The following is a 26131-nucleotide window of genomic DNA, read 5'->3' as shown; positions in this document are numbered from 1 at the left end:
ATGTGTATCTATTAACTTGTCTTTGTATGTATTTATTAAATGTATTTAGTGTTTTGGCACAAACAGCCTCTTATGCCCATATTGAAAGGTGAAGCAACTGATGCACGGCAGCGCGTTTGTGGAAAACCCTGTCTTTCAGTCAATTTCATTTTTCAATCCCCTTCATATATTTTACCTTCATATCATTATTAAAGGTGACATATTTTAAATAAATTTACCACCGTGGAATATTTTTCAAAAGCAGAATATATTAAACACATTGCTTTTAAATTGTACTTTTTTATCAGGCTACAACAAGGGCAGCTAAAATAGAGGTGTAGCGTCGGGGAGCTCAAGCTTTGTCAAAAAGAAGTTAGCGGCGGCTACGTTGAGTAGCACTGTTTTGCATCTCCTCGCAGTTAAATTCTATAAAGAATCCACACGTTGCTGTATTGTTGAACACTTGACCCGGGAAAAAGGAGGGAATACAGGCTAACCATGATAACATCTGCCGGTAAGTAGAAATTATTTTTGATAGCCTCAAGTGTAGCTAGCTGCCATTGATATAGCTGAGTCACACAGATCACAGTATGCTGTCAGTTAGCATTTAGCCTACAAGATCTCCCAAAAGCTTATACGTATTATCTGTCAATAGTTTAAACATATATATTACCATGAAGCAAGAATATTTACTTTAAAATGTAACGCCACGTGTTGGAAATGCAGTATGGAGGAATTTCTCCGAAGCGCTACTGATGCGGATGGTTAAGATTTTACCTAATGTTACTTAACTTATTTAGGAATCTATGACTACCACTTAGCTTTCTCAGTTACAAACTGTTCTGTTCTACATCACTTCGATTATAACCCACAAAAAGAAATGTTTCCTAAGGAGTAGCCCGATGACAGATCATTCGTATTTATACAAAATTGATTAATATTATGTTCTTGATACACCTTTTGTATTGACTTTTCAAGAGTGGGAGACCCAATTAATGCATAGAAAAACACACATGACAAGTGTGACCAACCCCCCCGCCCCAAAAAAAAAAAAAAAAAAAGATGCGTAGTAACATGTATCGTTTGACTCAAAACCTCAGATTGTGGAATCAAAACATATTGTATTTCCCTCCCCAGCTGGAATTATTTCCCTCCTTGATGAGGAAGAACCACAGCTCAAGGTACGGCACATCACACAGCCCAACATTGTGCTGCTGCCTTTAAATGAACAGTCCTGTTTAAGTAATTTGTTTGAATTCTATTTGCAGGTGTTTGCGCTGCAGAAGCTTGACTACCTTGTCAATGACTTCTGGGCTGAAATTTCAGGATCTGTTGATAAAATGTAAGTGGCATACTTTTTAAAATCGCTTCTTTAGCAACCTAACTTTATAAGCCAAAGTGTGCCGTCGAACTAATAAAGCCATAATGACAGTAACATTTTTTCTTGGGGGATATTATTTTATTTTTCACCAAGTTTTTGTAGGCATGTAGTTCTGTTGAGTCCTTGGTTTAGTCCTGTTCCTGAAGTGGTAACGTAAGTGCCCTAGTCTGTCACTAACCTACATTAACGCAGTAGTAGAATCGTAATTACAGCATTGTATCAAAATAACTTCCGTTCTATAACTATCAAACAGTCAAATGAAAACCAGTAAGTATTGCATTAATCAAGCGGGCTTTGTGGTGCAGCGCTGACGGTTGCGATATGCTGATAAAGGGTATTCAATATATTTTTGTGAGATCCACTAGCACAAGAACTTGATGTGCACGCTTAATGTGTTTACTATTGGCCTCACATTGCATATAAAGCATTATCAGGTATTTCTTTGTTGCAGAAGAAAAACCTACTAGATGTTGTGCATGACATCATTGATCGTAAACCAGTATGCTTCTGCAATCCCGTTTCTTTCTTGTTTGTCTGTTGCACGTGCAGCGAGGTCTTGTACGAAGATGAGACATTCCGCAACAGAGAATTTGCCGCTCTGGTGGCCTCAAAGGTCTTTTATCATCTTGGGGCTTTTGAGGAATCTCTGAACTACGCGCTCGGTGCCGGGGATCTCTTCAATGTCACTGACGACACTGAATATGTGGAAACCATCATTGGTGAGTGATGAAAGATTATCGTTACAGTATCTCTTATTATTTAGATTAAATGATGGCGGTGGTTGGCTGTCTGTACCAGAGAGAGGAAGGTGACACCCCTCATGATTTGATATTTCCTCCTGCTAGCCAAATGCATCGATCATTACACCAAGTTGCGTGTGGAAAACGCTGAGCTGCCAGAGGATGAAGAGAGGAAAAGTATCGACCCCCGGCTGGAGGGCATTGTCAACAAGATGTTCCTGCGGTGCCTCAACGACCACAAGTACAAGCAGGCCATCGGCATTGCCTTGGAAACTCGCCGTCTTGACATGTTTGAGAAGACCATCTTAGAATCGGTAACGCTCCTTCTTACCCTTCACAGCTCATATGAGAGGTATGATTTGTGTTAATGGCTGCGAAATGAGCTATTTGTTTGCTCCCATTTCCTCCTATGCAGAATGACGTTAGTGGGCTACTTGCCTACAGTCTGAAGGTGTGCATGTCTCTCATGCAAAACAAGAAGTTTCGCAATGAGGTGCTGCGGGTTCTGGTCAAGCTCTATATGAACCTGGAGAAGCCAGATTTCATCAATGTCTGCCAGGTAACTACCAATGTTGTCTTCAAAACATCATTACCTTTACGTTTTTAGTGACGCATCCAAATCTGACTCAGTCCTACAATAACGTTCTGCTACACATGGATCAACTCAAACTTTTTTTCCTCCTACTACTCTAGTGCCTGATATTCCTGGATGATCCTCAAGCTGTCAGCGACATCTTGGAAAAGCTGGTGAAGGAGGACAACCTGCTGATGGCCTACCAGATCTGCTTTGACCTGTATGAAAGCGCCAGCCAGCAGTTCCTCTCCTCTGTCATCCAAAATTTGCGAACAGTCGGAACACCGATCCCATCAGTTCCTGGTTCCACCAATACAGGCACTGTGTCCACTACAGACAAAGACAGGTGAAAATGAAGTTAAATGAAACAGAATTTGATTAAATATGAACCAGTCTCCTATTCCGTGCATTTTAATTTTTTTTTTTTTAAAAAAGCACCGTGTTTAGTTACCTGTGCAGATGAATGGTTTTCTTTCCCCAGCGACGCAATGGAAACAGATGACAAACCTGGCAGTTCCCCTGCAGGAAAGCCAGCAGAGACGGTAAAGGAAACTGCAGTGTTTGTTTGTGTCTCTGTTGAGAAACCGCAAGTTGGCCATGAGCTCATCGTCTGGCTTCTAATTACATTCATAGAAGGACGAGCCTAAAGACCAGAATGCCAAGATGATCAAAATCCTCAGCGGGGAGATGGCCATCGAGTTGCACTTGCAGTTCCTAATTCGAAACAACAACACTGATCTTATGATCCTCAAAAACACAAAGGTAATGTGTGTGAGTCCAGAGCGCCTGTAAAAAGAGACAAATAAATAATAAGTAAATGAGCGCATACTTTTGCCACTCTGTTGTATGAGTATGTCTGTCATTCCACAAAATTAAATCTGTTTCTGCCATCTTGTCACGTATTACCTCAGCCTAAGAATAGACGTCTGGCGTACGAACGCACTTGTGCGCACACTGGATGCACGACAGTGGGTTTTAGTTTATTTAAACTTTCAATATCGATTATTAATACCTCTGAATCGATGCAGAATCTTTTTAATACGAGGAACGATGCATCGAAAAAGTGATTCTCCTTCACACCCCTAATTTTACTGTTAGAAAAAGGTTAAATAGAAATGCCTGTGTATGTGTGGATTTGCTCATATTTTAGAAAGAGTTGTTTGATATAGCTTTTTTGTGTGCAATTCTCATTTCAAGTCTCCCATCTCATTTCAGGATGCGGTCCGAAATTCTGTGTGCCACACGGCCACCGTCATAGCCAACTCTTTCATGCACACTGGCACCACAAGTGACCAATTCCTCAGGTAAGCATTTTATTGAAAATGACACATAGAGAAGTATATCTCCAATTAGTTAAATTTCTCTCATTCTGTTTTTGTTTTTACAGAGAAAACCTTGAATGGCTAGCCAGAGCCACTAACTGGGCAAAATTCACAGCAACAGCAAGTCTTGGTGTCATTCACAAGGTCCGCTAAAGAGACAGTAATCAATAGAAACCAAAGCAACCCATATTTTTCACAATCTAATATTTAAAATGAGGAAAGAAAAATAAAAAAAGTCTCTAGTGCTGCTTGTTGTTAGATTCTTGTCATTTTTTTCATTAGGGTCATGAAAAAGAGGCACTTCAGTTAATGGCCACATACCTGCCAAAGGACACTTCCCCTGGATCTGCCTACCAGGAGGGAGGAGGTCTGTATGCTCTGGGCCTCATCCATGCCAATCATGGCGGAGACATCATTGATTACTTGCTTGGTCAGCTCAAAAATGCCAGCAATGATGTAAGTTGGCCTCAACACGCTTGAACGTACAAAGCCTGACATGTAACACGTGCTTGAGGAGATGTTTTCGTGCTTCTTACATGACTGTGTGCTTCATCTGTTTTCATTCGAACAGATTGTTCGTCATGGAGGTGGTCTCGGTCTCGGTCTGGCTGCTTTGGGAACTGCTAGACAGGATGTGTATGACCTCCTCAAGTCCAATCTGTATCAGGATGATGCTGTCACTGGTATGTGGAACCAACACAAGTTGGCATGTTCTGGGAAAAAACAACCACCTGGGAGAGGCATTTAGCCTCTATTGATTGTCTTATTGTGATCTGACGACAATTTCGTTGCACATTGTTGGTATATATTTAGAATAATGTCTTCAAATGATTCAGAACAATGTTAATTCTTCTGATGAGAATTATTTATCATGCGTGTCCTTCCAGGTGAGGCTGCTGGCCTGGCCCTGGGTCTTGTCATGCTGGGCTCTAAGTCCGCTCAGGCCATTGAGGACATGGTGGGCTACGCGCAAGAGACCCAACATGAGAAAATCTTGCGTGGCCTGGCGGTGGGAATCGCTCTGGTCATGTATGGACGCATGGAGGAGGCTGATGCCCTCATTGAGAGTCTCTGCAGGGACAAGGTAAAGCTCACAAAGGGGGGGACTTGTTAAAAATGTAGAATTTTTCCACATAAAAAGAAACGTGGCGTTTATTGTGGAGGGTTTGTGACCGCATTGTATCAAATTGTATCTGCAAATTCAGACACCCATTCTCAGAGCACTGCTTTCCCTTTTTTTGACTTTTAGGACCCCATACTGCGGCGGTCTGGTATGTACACCGTAGGCATGGCTTACTGCGGCTCTGGGAACAACAAGGCCATCCGACGCCTGCTACATGTCGCTGTAAGTTTTAATTGGTTGGTCCACTTCAAAAAGCTATTCTAATATAAATGTTGAAACTTTCAGCTTCTCCCATATCCGTCCACTAGATGGCACCATCTGCATGCTAGTATCAGTAGTAGGCCTCTCATATTAGTTTTGAATAGTGGCTACATAAGGATTTGCAGGGTTTGAAGAGCTGCTATATTTGCATTAATGAACTGACTGTTTCTTTCAATTTAAGGTGAGTGATGTAAACGATGATGTGAGGAGGGCAGCTGTCGAGTCCATTGGTTTCATCTTGTTCAGGTAAGGACCAGATGGAATAAATTAAAACAGTACTGGTCAACAACCAGTTTATACTGCAATACTGCAGATTTTTTTTTTTAACTTCATGTGAGACTGAATTTGAAAAGGCAAAATGCTGTCTCTTTGCACATAATGCCATGACAGTGTATCCGTTGTTTTTTCCTGCTGGCCAAAATATGACAGCGATGTATTCATTGCCTTGCAAAAGCAGCCGAGTATGATCCTTAAAGGGGATAGTTTATTTTCAGGGGGTCACAAAGATTGTGCCATGGGCATTGTTGTGTTCTAGTGTGCACAAATCAGACAAGGGAAAAAAAAAAAGGCCTACTGAAAAATGCTGTCCCGATATTGTTTCAGTGGAATAATTATCCCATTCAACCTCTAAGGCTGGGGGTTTCAGTCAAAGCGACCAGACCTATTAGAACGATACTAAAATTGATCAGTGGGGGATGATCAGCCTATGCAATGTATTCCTGCTGCTGTTAGCATTGCCCTTTGGATAATTCACTTCAATCAGACCGAAATGCTCAAGGCAGAAGTGTCATCATTTCTGCTTTCACACGTACATGCCAAGAGCACAGTGTAATGCAAGAGTTTTATTTTTATTTTATATATTTAAAAACAACAGTTGAGTATGAAGTATTTGTCTGATTTCTTCCTAAATTTTATGCAATATGTATACTGTCCATACACATTATTGGTAGCTTTTCACATTTTACATTGTATAGAATCAAACGTCGTCGTCTGATCAGGCAAATCTGAATGTAATCCACCTGCAGAGTTCATTCTTAGTTCATGGATGTCATTTTTTAACAAGTTTGTTTCTCCTTTTAATTGAAATTTCCCAAAACTGCGTTGAATTTGGATCATTATGTGTGTATTGGAACAAAACCGTGTTCACCGTTCTGCTTGCGATGCTTTTGGAAGAGAGGTTGTTCTTTTTTTTTTTTTAGGCTGAAGACAATGCATGTCTGAATTGGTTAGTTTGGACAAGTTCTGTAAACACAGCACATACCCATCCCCCTATAGCCATTTTTCAAAATCAGAAAAAGACCAAGCTGTATTTCCAGCAACAAGGAAGATGACGTTCAAAGAGTTTATTTAACAGTCAAAGAAAATGAATGTTTCTGAGTGAAGACACAATTCAGTTTAGCAACACTTTTTATTCAGCACGTTTAGGTTCTTGGTGATGTATAACTTAAATTTATAGAGCCATTTTATACAAAAAAAAACTATTTGAGCATGTGAATACAATTTAGGCAGCACAAAATGCATGGTCTTTAGAGATGTAGATTAGAAAGGAAGTAGCTACATATGGCCTGAGATGGTTTATAGTCCAAATTAAGTGCATTTTATTTCTGTACAGTTGACAGAATGTAAACATTATAAGGATCATGGGTTGACTGGATTTTACCTTTTTAAAACCTCTCAAAGTATTTCAGCCATTATGTTTATCTCAAATGTTTCTTGACCTTTGCCGTTTTAAATACTTGACATTGTTAATTTGGTCTTTCTTGTCAACACAAGATTCATACTTTTACAGTAAATGGTTAGCTGTATGTGTTTCGGAAAGGTAACAGTGTCCTGTTTTCCTACATTTGGAGTGATGTAAACAAATGTTGGCGGTGGCATAAAATGGCAAAATGCATGATTTAGCGGTTTGGTGCTGTAACATTGTACAATTGTGGGGTCAACCCCAGTAGATGGGTCTAGTTTCAAGGAAAGTACATTGCAAAGTGCCAGTCAAACAAACCAAGTCCAATCAATCCAGCGTTTGAAATTGGTGGTGGTTCAATCATTTTGATCTGAATTCATAAAAGTAGAATTTCAGCAACATCCGAGCCACTTCCCGCTGCTTTCATGTTGATTGGATTGTTGTGGCTTCATAGGCGGCTCACATGTTCCTCCTGCTTGGCGTCGTAGTTATCGGCAAAGTGCATTGTGTCTAGCACAACCCCGCTAGATGACTGGGCAGGTGGCTGGCATCTCAGCGGACTTTGGGGGCTCACTGCCCCAATGCCGTTCCTCATGCCCCTCTTCATGAACAGTTTGGAGTTTTCGGCCATGGACGATCCGAATGAAATTCTCGTAAGAGTCCGAGTGACGTTTGCGGCCTTTGGATTTCTGTCCGGCCGCTGATGTGCGAAGGTCTTATAATTACAGGTAATGTAGCGTGTGAAAGCCTGCCGAAAGGTCTTGTTGAAGAGCGTGTAAACCAGCGGGTTGATGCCCGATGATACGTAGCCCACCCACACAAAGATCTCCATCAGCCGGGAGATGATGTTGACATCACAGCTGGTACATAGCACAGAGGTGACGTTCGTGATGAAGAAGGGACACCACATGACCACAAACAGCAGGAAGACTATGCCCAGCACTTTTGAGGCGCGCTGCTCGTTGCTTAGAGTCTGCATTGACTTCTTCCCCATGGTGGACATTCTACGGAAGGGGATTTCACCAACATTAGGAAGGTTTGCTGTATCTACATTGGGGTTTTCTTGCATCTTACAAAACCTGTCCAGCACATGAAACTGGTCAACTTGATTGGCAGTCCCAGGATGGTCCCTTTGGGAAACTGTGGACACTGCCGGGTAGCTGAAGCGCTGAATGACCTTTGATCTCAGTAGATACACCTTTTTGCGTAGCACGTGGACAGTAAGAAGGTAGATGACCATCATTATGATCAGCGGAACAAAGAATGCTGCCATGGAGCCAAACATGATGAATTCCCGGAAGGTGTCCGTTTTAAGCTGGCATGTGTGGTTACTGTTGAAGGTGATGTTGTTTCTAGGTTGGTAGTTCTGGAGCCCCTTGATTGGAATAGGGATCGCTATACCTGGAGAAGAATGAGAGATATACATTTGTATGAGACTTAAGGGCAACTCTTGCCACTGCCAGTTTAGCTTGATGTTTCAAGTAAACGTTTTTTCAAAAAAATCCCATTTGGTAATTGAAATTGTAAGATGTGAGATTCCTATTTTCTCCAGTAGATGGATGCGTACGCCTGTGGTCAGAGCCAATGAGTCTGCTTTAAATTGTCATCATTGACTCCACGAGACAGCATTGGTAACATCTTAAATGTTTGATTTTTATTTATTTTACTTGGGTTTTGCTGTTCCGGTATTGCCGAACCCACACCGTGTCCCTCCCAATGCTGCAGAGAATGTAACTGTTTATATTGCATTTGCTTTTATTCCATCCGGCCTGTGTTTATGAGCCTGTAAACCAGGTCTGCCAAGGATCTTGCATCAAGAAATGTATTTCAAAACCTTGCCAGTGTTTGAAATTTGCCATTGTCGAGATGGCTACAGAAATGAATGAAATATATGGCAAAGTGAAAGAAGATGTGAAGTGATATGCTTACAAATGGATATAAGCCACACCAGTGCTATCTTGACCATGGCCTTGGCTCTGGATTTGTACTGGCTGTGCTGTATGGGCTTCTTGATGGCAATGTAGCGATCCAGTGAGATGGCACACAGGTGCATGATGGATGCAGTTGAAAACAGCACGTCCAGGAAGAGCCAAATAGGGCAGATGAAGTCTGGAAGGGGCCAACCAGAATCTAAAGAAATAGTAGAGAATAGCAATTCACAACTGACTGGTATTTTCCCCGAACAGTAGTTCTGCCTTATTTTGGGTTTCAAGCGGTGGTCTGCTCTTGCAGTAGGAGCTGTATCACCCAACAAGGGATTCAAAGTAGCACTCAATAAGAAGATCTGTCTTTGTTTATATATGTGAGGTAGGACTGTGCTGGAAAGAGGAGTGGTCATAGGCTGTTGACGGCGCTAAAAGCTCTTCATCTAGAAGTCCCGGAGACTTACAGTAATGTTTATTTTCACTTCCAGGCATTCATTTGGCACTTAAACTTTTATTCCAGCACCTTTTTACTGTGGAGCGGGACCCTTTGAACATGTTTACGGTGGTTTTGATCTTGCTGTCCGATAGGAACCTTATTGTATGCAGTTATGGCATTTGTCGTCCTTCTACGCAAGTAAAGACGTATGACCGCACATATTGAATTCTGAATGATTTCCTTTTAATTACTAGTTGTCAGTATCTTGAATAGAAGTCAGGCACAAAGATAATCTAAGTGTCAGTTTCCGTTCATTCATACAGTTGATATTTTATCTTTGGACTTTCCTAGTGAGTTAGTGACGTTGACAAAATTGTTCTATATATGTGAGTAAATACCTCGGAACTGGGTCTGTGGAAAGCTGATTGTAAAGTATGATACTGTATAGAAGTATTATATATTGATAGCTGAATCTTGATTTGCCCCCCCATACCCCTACAAATTTGGCATTCCACACAAGAATGCAATATCACTACCAATATTGTATATTAAAGTATGCATAGCATGTTTAACATGCACTTAATACACGTATGATTCAAATGTGTGCAATTAATTTCCTGTTGGTTGTTCTCTTGCCATTCTTTTGTCAAGTGCCGTTGAGGAAGTTCTTGGTGGGCCTGTTTCACACGCGTTTGTTAGTAATCATTTTTGTCAGCTAACGTTTAACTTACTGTAGAGGACCGTGACCAGCGCAATTGGCATCACCAGGAGTCCCACCAGTAAATCAGCCACAGCAAGTGACATCAGGAAGTAGTTGGTGGCATTCTGCAGTTTCCTCTCAAGCGACACGGCGAGGATGACCAAGATGTTTCCGCCAATGGTGGGAATGATGACCATAACGATAAGCAGGGCAGCCCACTTTAACTGAACCCCAGAGGTTTCTGATAGCGAGCCGTCAGCCTCCAGTGGAGCCGCATCTGACTGGGACATTGTACTGTGAAGGGTCCAGCGGGCCTTGTTGTGGGTCTGGGCTCTGATCTCTGTGGTTTTGCAGGCTCGGTCAGCATTGTCACCGGTAGCCACTGAGAAGGGCAGCTTGGTAGGCCAAAAAGCTCAGGGGCAGTGCCCTGGATGCCCCATACCCTTGGGAAATATACTACTATTAAAATAAAAGAAAGACAGCATCTGGGTAATTTTGGGAAAAAGCTCCTGTATTGTTAATCCATAGACATGAAGTATTTCCACAGGGAGACACCAGCTGGAGTCCTCATGTTCCTTCGTTATCCACTATCCATTCCTTCCAGCTGTAAGGGCAAACAGATCCATCGGTGGAACAGCAATATATTATCTCATACTCTCAATCATATGACAACAGAAGGTGATTGTAAAAAGTGAGAATTGTTTTATAGAAGTTGGGAAAATGGCTTTTTCTTGAAAAATTGTCTACAATTTGTGTGCGTGCCTCTGAACGGATTCAACAAAGTGTACCTAACGTTGCAACTTATTTAACTCTAAATCCAGTAAATCGTGATCCATTCAAAAACAAGTCACATCCTTTAACACACAAAAAATGGTATGTATAACGCTGCAAAGGTTTCTTACCTCTCCTGAATGAGTTGCTCGTAGATGTTTCAGCTTCCAAAAAGGAGCACTGCAACATTATATTTGTAGCCCTCCCAAGTGAGAACATGAGACAATTCTCTCCATGTGCCTGATGGGCGATTGGTTTTCCGTCCAAAATGTCTGGCTATGCATCACCTCCCGTGATCGCAGCTTTAGAACTTTCAGATGATGTGGCTTCTGCCTTCCCCTTTCCTTCTTGCTCTCCAAGCCTCTAGAACTTGTAATCGCTACTTCTTTCGCCGCCTCTCTCCCCCTCCCTCCCCTCAGTCTTGGTGAGTCACTCTGTGTGCATAACATATGAAATGTCTTCATGGTGGCCACATGCCAGTGGTTCCCGGGGGTCTTTTTTTTTTTTTTTTTCCCCCAACCCAGTTGCCCCAATGTTTAGATCTCTCATTTTCTCTTCTCTCCTCGATTAGAAGTTACACAAACATGATCTGAAGTGGTAATGCATTTATACATTTGCTGTCCACTTTTTAAAATTCCATTTTTACACTATTGATCTTTTGAATTAAGCCACAAAAGTCTTTGCTGTCTCAGTCCATTTTAAAAGCAGGTGCAAGGTTTTTAAATATGTGAAAGAATTTACATTATGTTGAATGACTATTTCCCATTATGTCCTTAAAGGGTAGTCTCCGCTTTAGCCAAAATGTTTGTCTTATACATGCACAGCTTGCCTATAAAAGTCATACTATATCACGTCTTGTTTATTACAACACTGTCCAGGTGTGATCAGTCCCTATTTGAATGATCATATGTCACAGTCAGGAAGCATGTTAAAAGATCTTATCTTTGAAGTATTGCCACAAATGCATTGATAATCTGTTTTCCTGCCACTTTGGCTTACTGTCTGACGTTCCTTGCAGAGGCCTTGGATATGTAGACCAAAGGGGCGATTCAAACACAGCTGTATCAGCTGTTGGCACTCCTCTTTTGATATATTTGAGGCATGCACACCATGATTTAGTACTTAATTAAACAGGCCTATGCTACATTCAGAGGACATCACAGGTGCTATTGCAGGACGTCATCGGACTACCAGAATAGAATACTTGATCTCTCTAAATTACATCAAAAGGCCATCTTGATCTGACATTGAGCACCATGTAAATCAAGTTTGATCCTCTTGTGTGTTTGAACTTTGAGTCCAGAAGCAGTTGCTAGAATGTACAGGAAAAAAAAAAAAATCTTTGTTAATGCGCTTTCCACAACATGCAGTTAGGCAGTCCTGTTAAACGGGTGTTCAACATTTTGGAACAGTGGAAAACGTTCATTGTAGAGCTACCGTTTTAGTTCTCAAATATACCGTGGGTACGGAAAGTATTCAGAGCCCTTGAAATTTTTCGCTTTCTGTGTCGCTGCAGCTATTTGCCAAAATTGAAAAAGGTCATTTTATTTCTCATTAATGTATACCCAGCACCTTGACAGAAAAAAACAGAAATGTAGAAATGTTTGCAAATTCATAAAAGAAAAACTGAAATAACACATGGTCACAAGTATTCAGACCCTTTGCAAAAAACCTTCATATTTAACTCGCCATTTCTTCTGATCCTCCTTGCGATGGTTCTGCTCCATTATTGGAGTCCAGCTGTGTTTAATTAAACTCATTGGACTTGATTAGGATTAAGACCTTACAGCTCACAGTGCATGTCAGAGAAAATGAGAATCATGAGGTCGAAGGAACTGTCCAAGGTGATCAGAGACAGAATTGTGGCAAGGCACAGATCTGGCCAAGGTTACTAAAAATTTCTGCAGCACTCAAGGTTCCTAAGAGCACAGTGGCCTCCATAATACTCAACTGGAAGAAGTCATGCAATTTTGGGAGAAGAGCCTTAGTGAGAGCGGTAAAGAAGAACCCAAACATCACTGTGGCTGCGCTCCAGCGATGTTGTAGGTGGATGGGACAAAGTTCCACAAAGTCAACTATCACTGTGGCCCGACCTCCGAAGCCTTTCTCAGTGAAAGACACATGAAAGACCTGAAGCACACAGCTAAAATAACAAAGGAGTGGCTTCAGAACAACTCTATGACAGTTCTTGACCGGCCCAGTCAGAGCCTTAAGCACCTCTGGAGAGAGCTGAAAATGGCCGTCCACCCCCGTTCACCATCCAACTGGACAGAACTGGAAAGGATCTGCAAGGAAGAATGGTAGTGTATCCCCAAATCTAGGTGTGAAAAACTTGTTGCATCATTCCCAAGAAGACTCATGGCTGTACTAGCTCAAAAGGGTGCTTCTACTCAATACTGAGCACAGGGTCTGAATACGTATCACCATATGAAATTTCAATTTTTATTTTTTTACTAAATATGCAAAAATGTCTACATTTCTGGGGGTTTTTTTTCTGTCAAGATGGGGCGCTGAGTGTACGATAATGAGAAATAAAATGAACTTTTTTTGATTTGGGGAAAAATGGTTGCAATGACATAGAAAGTGAAAAATTTCAAAGGGTCTGAATACTTTCCGTTCCCACTGTAAGTGTAACAGGATTTGCAAATCACATTGTGTGTTTCTTAACACCAACACAGTATTTCATTTTTTTTTCCCGTCATGGTTGTGTACAGAAACAAATTCCTTCTTTTTGAAAGATGGCCCGAACAGACGTTCCGTAACACAGCTAGATCTACAGTCTGGCTTTGGAGGGTGGAGTTCATGTGACTCATTTGTTCAATTTCTAAAAGACATTCTTTAGAACAAATTGTATTGACAGGCTTGCCATACTACAGTCTCCAACATATATTTTGATAAATGTCAGTATCCAGCCCGCCTTGTGACTTTGCGTGACTCCAATACCGCCACTTATTTTGTTCTCAATTCTGTGTCGTCTTTGTGTCAGCGGCTCAGCCTCTTTTTGTTTTGTTGTTCTTTTCAGAACTCCTGAGCAGTGTCCCAGCGTTGTGTCCCTTTTGTCAGAGAGCTACAACCCTCACGTTCGCTGTGGTGCTGCCATGGCTTTGGGCATCTGCTGTGCTGGAACAGGCAACAAGGTGAGCCGAGCCGCCTAGTTGAAATTTCCCACATGAAAATGTAGGTTCAGTTGATGATCTGCATGACACTGAAAATTTGAGAACGAATGAGAAATAATCTCACTCCACGCTGATTAACAACAGACGATGTTGCTTACCACAGTTGTTAACAAAGTAAACCACAAATCCTCAAGGCCGTTTCCACAATGTCCACTTTCAGAGAGTCTTTAGTTTACAATGATCTACCTGGTTATAATCAACCAATGTAAATGATGCCTACGGTAGTTTTCATTTCAAGTTTTAAAAGCACCAGCTATAAAAGGACTGGCTGAGTGTGTATACACTGCTGCCCCATCTTATCAGGCCCTTTATTGGGAGAGTGATGGTGTTGTGGCAAGAGAAGTAGGTCACCTATTTAAAGGAATCAATTATTTGGTTGAAATTTATACAACTCGTTCTTGGCAAATTGTTGCTGTCACATTGTAGCTTTCATGCACCCCAAAAAATGTTTGTGTTTTCAGTTTATTAATTATTTGAGCATGTTTATTTTATATGCTATGCGTATAGTTAATGACCACAATGGTTTTTCTTATTTGAATTTGACTGACCCCCTTCCCTCAAGTGAACCCATGACCTAACTAACCAGTGAGGAGCACGATGTGGTCATTTGGTTTTGGCTTTGCCCACTAACTCGTCGTCACGACTCAGGAGACATGTTATGTTGTGAAGCTCCTCTCTCACCTTGACTGGACGGAGTGGTCGCCTCCCCCCCAAGCTTGTCCGTCAACATTACAGCCGTTAACGCTCAGTGAGCTGCAGAGTGAGAACTGGAAAAATCTTCTCTCTGTCTTAATGGAGCAAATTTGTGGAGGGCGGTCATCGTTTTAACTGTAACACAGTTGTCCTGGGCAACCAGATATGGATGCCACTAATCTCATTAATTAGTATGGTCTTGTTTCCTCCGTTAATAATGTTTATCCTGAACACATGTTCCCCGTGTTGCGCCAATGTGCCCGTTACAAATGGCAAATAGTATATAATGGGCCTATTAGTGACCGCCTCCCCCACTTTTTTTTTTTAAATCTTTTAAAGCCACAAAGCTAGTCAAAAAACTCTTAATTTGAAGCCAATTTGTTTTCCTTTTTTTTGTGATGGTTGTTTCTGCAGGAGGCCATCAATCTGTTGGAGCCCATGACCAATGACCCAGTCAACTACGTGAGACAGGGCGCTCTCATTGCCTCTGCACTCATCATGATCCAGCAAACAGAAGTCACCTGCCCCAAGGTTTGTCTCCACTGTTTCTTTGTCATAACTGACATCCAGGACTGCAACTCATGTCAACGAAAAAAATGTATTCAACCTGTCAATCAACAATTGCAATGGCCTCAGTGTTTTTGGATGAAAGGTTGACAAAGGGAGAAAATTGTTTGAAAGCTGAAGGCATCAGCTTTAGAAATGTCATGGCGCTACTGGAAAATAACTCGTCCTAGCATAACTTCACACACTCGCCCTGAGAGGACCTAATATATTGTCACAGACAGTTAAGAAATGCCAGACACCTTTTCAGACTGTACCGCAATTTTTTTTTTTTTCCGGAAAGCTGCGGTCCTGTGCCGAATTGTGCAAGAGCCATTTTTTCCAAACATTGGAATCTTTGGCATTATTACACTCATGACTGTTTATTTTAAGATCAAGTCTTTTTAATCTACAGATCATCTGTAGTGGCAGACAGCAGCTTTACGCCTCTTAAAAGATGGTCCAAAAAATAACTTTCAGTGCTCCCTTACTGTTAGGCTCATGGAAATGCTGATGTTGCTTTTACATGTTTAGCACAGCATGGTAGTTGAACAGCCTTATTCAAGCCAATTGTCTCCCTAAATCTCAAGAAAGAAATGAAGCACTGTTGCTTACAGTGTTCAAGCAGGCACCTATGACTTGGATATTAATGCACTTTGTGCTTTTTGTCTTCAGGTGAATCAATTCAGACAACTTTATGCAAAGGTAATCAACGACAAGCACGACGATGTTATGGCCAAATTCGGTGCCATTCTGGCCCAGGGAATCCTCGACGCAGGTGAGTGTGTGTACCATATTTATTGAAGACGCAGAGTGGGAATGTTGAACTCCCAAAAGGTTGGACAATTTTGGATTTCACCCAAAGTTTTGTGGGGGGGGAAAAGTGCCTCAAAGGTCAAACAATGTCACATAAGACATCAGCAAATCCTATGAGACTTTACTCTTTTATAATGGAATCGTAAAATTGCTTATGCAGTCAATTTATGCAGTCTTTTTCACTTTGAATTATTTTGAGCAAATAGAAAATCAGCCAGCACCACAGAACGACCAGTGTTTGACTGCCCAGGGCTGATTCCAATACAAATTGTTATTTGTCAAGGAGGCCAATAATTGATATTTGGAGCCGATATTTGTTTGGGGTAAAAGGGAAAATATTGGCGTCGAAATTTTGAGTAATATAAGCTCGCAGCACTTTTTGAAATGCCTTTAAGTACATGTTTACAAACCAGCTTTTCTGGTTTGCAACATGTTAAAAGTTTCATTTTCAGTCTTAGAAAATAGATATCCTTGTTTTAAAAATTCCAATAAAAAGGCTCAACAGCATTTTTTTACAAGTTAAATGGAAATGTCAACAAAAAATGGCTCCCTAAAGTTTTCTACAGGTGGAAAAGGGCTATATAAGTGAAAGACCATTTACAGTCAATTTTTACCGAATTTTGATGTAATTCAAATTGTAATCTTCACATATTCCTTACTATATTTTACTTCAAGTTCTAAGATGAAAACAGTGCATCCTCAACGCAAATCAGCAGTGTGAGGTGCCAGCAGAGAAATTAACGTCTCTAAACACAGTTTTTAATTGCTAATTTATTGGTTGTTGGAAAAAAAAAAACATCTGATGTCGATATCAGAATCAGGTTCTGATAATTGGCCCAGTCCATAATCGGTCTTATCACTATTTAAAAGAAGGGACATTGCATATCCACAATCACTGGCATGTTACTACTACATGCCAGATTGTTGTCACAATCTGTTCCATTCCTCTTCTGTGGGGTGTTTGTCCTTCTCAGTGGAATTCACATTGATCCACAATTTAACCTTGTGTCGTGCAGTGTAGGGGATCAAACTGTCAGACGATACTCTGTTTTCATCCCTCAGTGCATGCAAAAACGGTAATCACTCTGTAAAACAAGCACTGTTAACGTCAGTCGGTGGTTTTGTACCAGCGTCTCCTAATTTGAGTTCCTTCAGCCAACCAGAGTAAGCCTCCACGCCTGACCACCCGCGCACTGTGACTCTGGAACAGATCACATTAAGGTTCATTAGCAGCCGGCGTTTAGCGCGGCTCTGCTTCGCTCTCGGCCATGTGGCCCGCTGGTGTCCCGCTGCTATTTGTGTTTGTCTGATCGTCTCTGCCGCTTGTGGACTGGAGCGCACAAAATGGCTTTACGTGTGTGTGTGTGTGTGTGTGTGTGTGTGTGGTCTTAGCTCCGCACTCACACCCACACAGAACATGCCAATTTTCTCATGTATACACACAGCCTTCGGAAGAAGCCATATTTTTATATATACGACACGCTGCGGTGTGCACGCTGAGGCATTTTCACATTTATCGACCATGTACACATGCCTCTCAGCCTTCCTGGTTGCAGCCAAGTCATCGATCAAATGAGGCACCCTAAGTGCAGTCATCAGCGCGCCACGGTGACCTCACGTGAGAGCGTCCAGACGACGGCTGGGATCGTTTTTCACACCGTAGACGTGCTTCCCGCTCCCTCCAACTTGCAGGGATTTTGCGTGCTTTTAGGACACTTGCCATTGTGGCACCTGGAATTTAAACACATCCAAGCAGGAAACGCACTAATCCTCTTCCAGACACACTTAAAGGGGAACTCAACCAAAGGTTGTTTTTTTTTCAAGAATATGTTCCATGCAAGCCCACTAGTTGAAACAAGGCATTCTGATAAATATTGAGTTTGTGGAGTAAAAGTTAATCCACCTGTCTTTAGCCATCTCTGGGGGCGGCCGTTTTGTCACTTCTGTTGACTGACATCACAACTGCGCAGGGCTCAGGTAACGAACAATCACGGCTGACCTGTTTTCTGAAGCTGAGCCGTGATTGGTCGTTTGTTGTGATGTCTTTTTCAGTCGACAGACAAAATGGCCGCCCCCTGAGATGGCTAAAAATGTGTGGAATAATTTTTATTCCACAAACGCAATATTTATCAGAATGCCGTGTTTCAACTAGTGGTTCTGCTGGAAACATATTCTTGAAAAAAATTGGTTAATTTTCCTCTTTAAGTGCATTTTTGTTCATTTCCACTTTCACTCTTAAACATGGGATGCTGGTTGTTGATTAAACTAGAACCTCTAAGGTCCACCACAATCTGTTCCAGGATGCTGCACCAGATCCAACTTCTTTGGATTTAGATTTCCCACAGGAAAGGGTAAAAATAAGTTGACCTGAATTTTTTGTATATTATGTACTTGGAATAATCTAGTGTCTGGGGAATTCACTGGTCAAGTGTTCTTAACCTGTTGCCACATTTTGAAGAGACTCTTAAGCAGCATTCTTGGCTCTGTGACTGATTTTGGTCAGCATTCAGTCAACGGATTGGAAGAGTTTCAACATTGGGTCAAGTCACTGTGCCAGGACTAATTTAGTTGATTGACCTCAAGTCAGAGTGAGTTACCTTTATTGTCTCGGCTGATTTAATTTGAAATGGTATGACCCACGCCCTTGAACCATCAATTCTGTTCATCGTGATAGGACATGACAGAGTCATCCTGGTTCCCTCCTATCCGTCCTTCCTGTCGCTGTCTTTGCCTCTCAACTTTTTCATCTCCACCCTATTGTTTGCCTTCGATAAAAGGAGGGCGTTTGCGCAAACCTTTTTTACACTGTTGAGATACTGTACATGTAAGAAGTCTCTACTAAAGCTCACTTTGCCTGTTTTCAACATTTTACAATCCTTGCCCTTGTTGTCCCAATTATCAACATCTTTTGGGATGAGCACGAATAATATTTGCACTTTGTTTTATTTTGGGAAATAACAAATTCACCATTTTTCTTATCCGATAAATCATTGTTTTTGGACCAGTGGGCAGGCGCAAACATGCGCATGAGGCATGTGCGATTTAATGCAGGATGTCGGAGACAATGCATTCTTTGGTTTTCTGGTTTTCCATTCCAGTATGTCCGTGTTGTCTACAAGCCACAAAGTGATCAATAGATTCCTGGCCCGACATTAACCTCTCACCTCCCGTACCTTGTGCCAAGTTTAAAAGGGTTTTCTCCACAATCAGTCTTGGATCACAATGTACACAATGTATTATGGTAGCTAGGATGCATCCCCCACCCCCCGCCCCATTTTTTTTTTTTAATCTTCTTGTGGTTGTCAAGAGTTCCTCTTCTCTGTCCTTGTTGTGTTGCCGCTTCATATTCTGACGATGCGAGCGGCCATCATCCAACTTTTGATTTGCAAATGGTTGTGTTGTCACACTCGGTGTGTAAATGTGCCGTCCTTGTGTTAACTGCTCATCGCCAGCACTCGCACTTTAGTTTTCGACTATTATACCGCTGTTACGGTGTGAATTAACCCCCCCCCCCCCCCATGTCATCAAAACAGTTCCCAGGTGTCTTGCTCTGTCCAAATAAACAGAATGTTCCATGTGTCTCCTTTAACTCTGTGGTTTGTCAAAGTAGCATTTATCACGGATCCAAGCGTTGCGCCGCCTGTGTTGTAGGTGGACGAAACGTGAGCATCTCGCTTCAGTCCAGGACCGGTCACACGCACATGCCGTCGGTCGTGGGCCTGCTCGTCTTCACCCAGTTCTGGTTCTGGTTCCCGCTCTCCCACTTCCTGTCCTTGGCCTTCACACCCACCGCCATCATCGGCCTTAACAAGGACCTCAAGGTACTGACGAATCACAGAGCCCACATCACATGGGCTTTAGAGTTTCTTTCCCATTTGTCTTACTGGCACCAGGTTGAAGACTACCCATTTACTCTCTTATTTATTCCAAGATTCATAAGTAACACTTCCCGTTAAACTCAAAAGTGTTCGCTGTAGAGCGCAGGCCGAGTGTGGTCCAACAGTCTTCAGAAGCGCACGCAGGCATCGCTCATCACGGCGAGATGTTTTTCTCGGCCGCGTGAATCAAAGCTGCAGGTCTGCTTTAAGTCTAACCGCATACTTGACCTTAACAGTTCAACAACAGTGCCGTCGTGCAAATCCACCGCAGATGAGCATCGATCACGTTGTGACTAGCGTGGATTTTTTTTCCCCTGGAAAAAGGAAAACGACCACATTTATCGGCTAAGTCGTTTATTCGCAACAGATGGCAAAAAGACAAAAAGATGGCATCTGTTAGTTTACCGTATTGTATATTCATTTTAGTTGTTCATCTTCCACTTTTTCAATTGGCATGTTTTAAATATTCAAAATGTTATGAATCACAAACTAAAGTCTTTATCTGTGAGGTCTTACAACAACATGAGACCAATTGTTGCTTTTAATGAGCTGTGTGACTCAATAAATAAATCAACTTTGATGAACTAACTAATACATGAAATGTATACTGAAATCAACTTGACACAATATGATGAAATATATTTCTGGGTTAGGCTTAGCCCTGTTTAAATTTCTCCCCACACTTTGTTCATGCACAGCAATGTCATTTCTCTCAACTCCGTCTTGACCTTTCGAAACAACCTGTGAGAAGTTGTCTTGCATCTCCATTGCCATGTCGCGTACGTTGTACGCGTCCATGTCGATGCCTGGCATGTCTGAATATTCTCACATAGAATACAGAGATTGAGCGGACACATTTTCCACCTGACATTGGTTGTTCACACAATGGGCGAAAGACTCATTTGATTCCCTACTGAATTAACACGCTTGTGTTTACGATTACGGTACTTTTATATTGTATGTTTTCTATGCATTTTTGCTAGTGTGATGTCCTGTTGGACCATAACTCAAAAAACAAGTACAGTTGGAGACGGTTGTATCCCCAAGGGAAATTCACTATCAACGGGTAATTTCTTTGTAAGCAAACTTCATCAGGACATGAAATGTTAATTCACCCCACTTGATCCTGTTCAGATGCCCAAGGTGCAGTATCGCTCCAACTGCAAACCTTCCACCTTCGCCTACCCGCCAGCTCTGGAGGTTCCCAAGGAGAAAGAGAAGGAGAAGGTGGGCAAGACACACACACACACACACACACGTCTTTTGACGTCCTTTGGCATTTCGCGTCATTGTCGTCTAATAATGTGTATCCATGTTGCGGTTGTGCCCGGCAGGTCTCCACCGCTGTTCTCTCCATCACAGCCAAAGCAAAGAAGAAGGAGAAGGAAAAGAAAGAAAAGGAGGAGGAGAAGATGGAAGTGGTGAGTGCCATTTTAATCGGTGAAAACGTTTAAGACTTGTCGACTGAGACCGAGCAGCTTTTGCGGGATTTCCTTTTAGATGGGCGCTTTTTCATATGTAACCTTTCTGATTTCCTTGCCAAGTAGAACAGCCACTACAAACTGGCAGGGAAAGAAAGGCTTAACTAGTTAATAAATCTTCATTCATTCCATCGTTTCGTCGAACGACAACGATTATCTTCAGTTGCCTTTTATCGGCCAAAAGATCGGCTGCTAAGACAAAGAGAGAAAACCGAGCTCGGGCTGAGCAAGCACACTGAGCTCGTGGGTGTGTCGCGACAGGAAGTGCAGGAGGGCGAGAAGGAGAAGGAGAAGGAGAAGAAGGATGAGGAGAAGGAGAAGGAGAAGAAGAAGGAGGCGGAGCCCAACTTCCAGCTGCTGGAGAACCCGGCCAGGGTGATGCCGGCCCAGCTTAAAGTCCTCAACATGCCCGACACCTGCCGCTACCAACCCTTCAAACAGGTAAACACAACGCGGCCAACGTACACGCACAACCCGTGCCAACAACTACACGCCACTTGCGCGGACAAAAAAAAAAAAAAAAGACAGAAAAGGCCTTTGCCTTTAACGTGATCGTCCATCATTTCCTGTCTAAACGAGTGCGACAACTTGCTCTTTCACTTCCTCTGATCCGTGCTTAGTGTGGTACACACCATGTCACCAAACAGCACAGTGACTACTTGCCATGCTTTAAATAGTTTGAAAACACCTGTGATGCTAACTAGAAGACCAGTCACATTTATTGTCAAGCTTTTTGTAGGGGTGCCCTCATTTTTGTTCAGGCCTGTTTCATGAGTTTATGAAAAACAAATGACTCGTGTCAGATTCAAGTTATTTCTGTGACCGCTGTGGGTTTTTCTCTCATTATCAGAGAGGTACCAACCACTTTGTGTACATGCGTTGGAACGCAAAGATGAGATGCAGCAGCAGAACGTTAGGCCAATGAAATAGCTCCACTCTATGGTCCCTGCTCCAAACGCTCGAACCAATCGGCAGGGCAGCGCCATCCAGCAAAGAGGAAGTGCTTTTGATTGGCCCGCTCTCCTTGTAAGGCTTTGTTTTGTCATTCACAGGAAGTGAACACTTTTATAGACCTGGCTGGACATCTGCACCGCGTCCGCTGCGCTGCAAAATTAAACACTCGCATCAGCTTTCATTCATGAGTACGCCATTTTGCACCGAGTACACTGGAACACATCTGACCTCAGTCACATTGCAGTATCAGCAGAAGTTCCATCAAGTATATCATTCTGGACTAAACATTTCAACATTTGACCAACGTTTCCAAGGAATATATGCATAATTAATCGTAAATGTTTGCTTATGAGGCCATACGATAAGAAATTGAGCAACAGTGCCAGGGCATTGATTTCAGAATGTGACCAATATTTCCAGGAAATGCACACATAACATGTATAGGAAAATATACACTTTTGTGCCATGCATTCCAGCACTTGAACACCATTTCCTGAAATTCTTCTTCAGAGTGTGTCAAATTATGGAGATGATCAGCAGCCACGAGAAATGCACACCTCTGAGGTCTCTCCTTTGAAAAAATTATATTCCCGGTAATCAAACCCTCATAGACTACACGAAAGGAGACAGTATGTACCATGACACTGTTAGTGTCGATATTGGTGGCAAATTTACGTAAGAGTTTGACCTCTGTTGCTTTTGGTGTGACTTTGCAGAAAGAGGGTCAATGAGGACGGTAAAAGCCTGATTTTCATGACATGTTTTTTTTTTTTTCTTTGTGTGTTTAGCTGCACACAGGCGGCATCATCATCATGAAGGACACCAGCGAGGAAGAGGAGGAGCTGGTGGAGCCCGTCTCGGCTCATGGCCCCAAAATTGAGGAGGAGGAGCAAGAGCCTGAGCCCCCCGAGCCTTTCGAGTACATTGACGAGTAGATGGGTACGAAAAAATTGGCATCGTTTTAAGGGGGGAAAAAAAATACTTCGGGTCTCTGAATATATGGATTTATGTGTGCTTTGTGTGTGTGTGTTTTTTTTTTCTTGTCTGCAGACCTCAGAAGAGAAGAAGAGATGGTGTCCTTCTGCCCTCCCCCACTTTTTTTCCGCCTAACTTTGTCCTTCCTGGAGTCAGTTGGTCAGCCAGGGGCCATTTTACATGTTCACCTTGTATTTTCTTGTGTCCATACAATAATAAAAAAGGCGTATATACAAAGGAGAATTTTGGTTTATTTTTGACATTTGTCTGTCTTTCCATCCATCTTGGGGTCCATCCATGCTTTCCCAGTTGACTTTGGCCAAGAGGCGGGGTACACTCTGGACTGTTCACCAGCCAATCGCCGTTATTTGAGGTTCCTCTCCCCTGAAGCTGCTTTTACATGAGTCATGCCCCTTTTAAGCCTGCTTACTAGATTACGTAATGGAAGTCTTATTTCTTCAGCTAACATATCACAAGTTTGGCTTGGAAAATTGGTATCAATACAACAATGTTTATACCTCTGTAATTTGTGTGTAGAATATCATCGCATCACTTTTCAATGATGGTATTATACTCATTTGTAGAGTAGTTGTATTTCAGTTATCACTTGGAGTCGGTTCTTTTCTACCTCATTAATGATGAAATATTTCTTTATTTTCAAACTTCCCATCAAGCATCTTCATTCAGGTTTATAGTTTATTTTCATAAAATTGCATCTTTATTTTCATAAGACCTAGTCTACGTTGTCATGAAATGTTCAAATCCGTCATTATTTTTGCCCTCCCAAAACTTGCAATTTGACACATAAAACCCAATTTTGTTTTTGTAATATTTTTCCTCTATTTGTATAGAATTACAAATGCATTCTCATAATAGTCTGACTATTCACATAATATTGTGAGTTCATACTTCATAGTGTAAAAAATGTATCCAATATATTTTCCTGTAGAGTTGCACTTTCCCCCCCCTCATATCACAACTTTTTTCTTCAGGTAACATTACTTTATTCTTGTAATTTTTTATGTTCTTGTGATGGTTTTATTTTTTTTTATTATATTAATGGCATGTGCCACCCCTCCAATGAAAAAAAAAAAAAAATTTCCCTTCGGTGCTCTTGCTCTTCCATGTCAGTCAATTCCGCAGTCGACTCCACCATGTCAACAGACCAAAAACTATGCAGGAATTTATTCTATTTTCATCTCTATTTGCTTTCAACATGCCAAGTTTCCAGCTCAAGTTCGCTTGGACGAATGTGGCTTCATTTGTAATGTGGGGGAACACGAGAGACCCAATCTGTTTCCTGTGTGACACCACACATTGTTCACTTTGGACCAAATTAGGAAAAGGGCCAAAATTGTCAAGAGGTGATTTGTAGCTTCTTCCCACACAAACGTCACCCTCCGTGAATGTGTTCGTTTTTTTTTTTTAAAGCATTTTCATTATTTTGTTAACGAAAATGCTTTTTCAATTAGAGTTATTTTGTTGCTTTTTGTTAAAGAACCTGTATTGTGTACGCGCGCGCGCGCGTGTGTGTGTGTGTGTTCTACGGAATTCCTAGTGCATGTCTTGTTTTGAGCTGCTCCAAGATGAAGAACAGTGTGGCGTGGCGGAATGAAGGGACGCTCGGATGAGTTTAGTGTGGACGAGCTTCCCATCAAGCATACAAGGCCAACCGGGAAGGTCTTCCATCCCAGAAGAGTGGAAGCCGCTGAGGACTGCGACTCTCGTCGAGGCTTCCGGAGACGCTGTGCGGTAGGTGGTCCAATCCTTGGACCAAGTGTTCCCTCGTTCTTCTTTTCGTCGTCATGTCCTTGCGATCGCCAACTGAATGGACTTGACAGATGGCGTCTCTGTCTAAGGCCATGCTGAATATTCATCAGCTGATGTTATTCACTATTAATAGTTGTTTTTCCACAATTACATGAAGTTGTTGATGACAACGTCGGCCGTTTCCTTGGTGGTCAAACTTTGACTAAAATGTACTTTGATGACAGCATCCAACTGTCCTCATGTCAACTCTGGTGAAATAATTCTGAAAATGACGTCATTCTTTTAATATTAGGACTTTATTCTTGTACAAAATGTGGCTTTTATCTGTAAGATGATTTTTTTCTTGTAACATTCCCATTTTTCATTGGGATATAAATACTTAATCTTTGGTTTAAAAAAAAAAGAATGTTACAATGAAGCAAACTGACTTTTTTCAAGTCATGATAGAACTGAATATTGAATGAAGAATCAACTTTTGCAACTTTGGCACCATAAACTTTTTTTTTGACAAAAACGTAATTTTCTTTTAATGCTACTAATCTTGTGAAAGTTTCTTCTCCTTCGAATATGACTTTATTTTTGTAATATGAATACTAGTTTATTGCCCTAAAATGCTTTATTCATGTGAAATTAAAAAAAAAAAATAGTAAGACTTTATTGCCATAATTTCCTCATGACTTCATTCTCATAAAAATTACACCTATTCAGCTTTTTACCTAAATAACTTTTTTTAAACTTTCAACCAACATTTCTTGTAAAACAATTTCCCCCCTGTAATACAACTTCATTTTTGTAATACTCATGTACGTTTGGGGATAAAATTGCAACTTTATCCTCCTAATATTACAACTTGATTTGCATAAAAAAAAATAACTCTTCCAGTAAATTATTTTTCCCTCTTGTAATACACCTTTATTTTGTAAAATGATGACATTTTTCCTTCTACTATTGT

At 41.6% G+C, this 26131-nt stretch overlaps 2 protein-coding genes across 3 annotated transcripts; one reads left to right on the top strand and one right to left on the bottom strand.

The window, feature by feature from the left end:
• Window positions 1-297: 297 nt before the first annotated feature.
• psmd1 (proteasome 26S subunit, non-ATPase 1) lies at window positions 298-23652 on the top strand. Its single transcript, XM_086047859.1, has 25 exons — window positions 298-493; window positions 1117-1160; window positions 1248-1321; window positions 1910-2079; window positions 2206-2414; window positions 2516-2659; window positions 2794-3020; window positions 3156-3216; window positions 3308-3436; window positions 3890-3978; window positions 4062-4140; window positions 4279-4452; window positions 4568-4679; window positions 4884-5080; window positions 5246-5341; window positions 5562-5626; window positions 13916-14030; window positions 15177-15293; window positions 15981-16083; window positions 19773-19942; window positions 21134-21226; window positions 21334-21420; window positions 21742-21921; window positions 23223-23373; window positions 23485-23652. Exons 1-24 carry the CDS (start codon window positions 478-480, stop codon window positions 23367-23369), a joined length of 2898 nt encoding a protein of 965 aa, XP_085903985.1. The 5' UTR covers window positions 298-477; the 3' UTR covers window positions 23370-23373; window positions 23485-23652.
• htr2b (5-hydroxytryptamine (serotonin) receptor 2B, G protein-coupled) lies at window positions 6820-11249 on the bottom strand. 2 transcript variants are annotated; one of them, XM_086047354.1, is made up of 4 exons: window positions 11025-11249; window positions 10154-10726; window positions 8991-9191; window positions 6820-8462 (listed from the first exon to the last, which is right to left on the bottom strand). In XM_086047354.1, exons 2-4 carry the CDS (start codon window positions 10410-10412, stop codon window positions 7510-7512), a joined length of 1413 nt encoding a protein of 470 aa, XP_085903480.1. In that variant the 5' UTR covers window positions 10413-10726; window positions 11025-11249; the 3' UTR covers window positions 6820-7509. The 2 variants fall into 2 exon arrangements, with proteins under 2 accessions (XP_085903480.1, XP_085903481.1); XM_086047355.1 differs by lacking the exon at window positions 11025-11249 and having other exon boundaries at window positions 10154-10763.
• Window positions 23653-26131: the final 2479 nt, after the last annotated feature.

This window comes from Filicampus tigris, chromosome 12 (assembly GCF_054856515.1).
Source record: "Filicampus tigris isolate MCC_2025a chromosome 12, RoL_Ftig_1.0, whole genome shotgun sequence".
Lineage (NCBI taxonomy): Eukaryota > Metazoa > Chordata > Actinopteri > Syngnathiformes > Syngnathidae > Filicampus > Filicampus tigris.
This window is presented reverse-complemented; position numbering and strand designations above follow the sequence as displayed.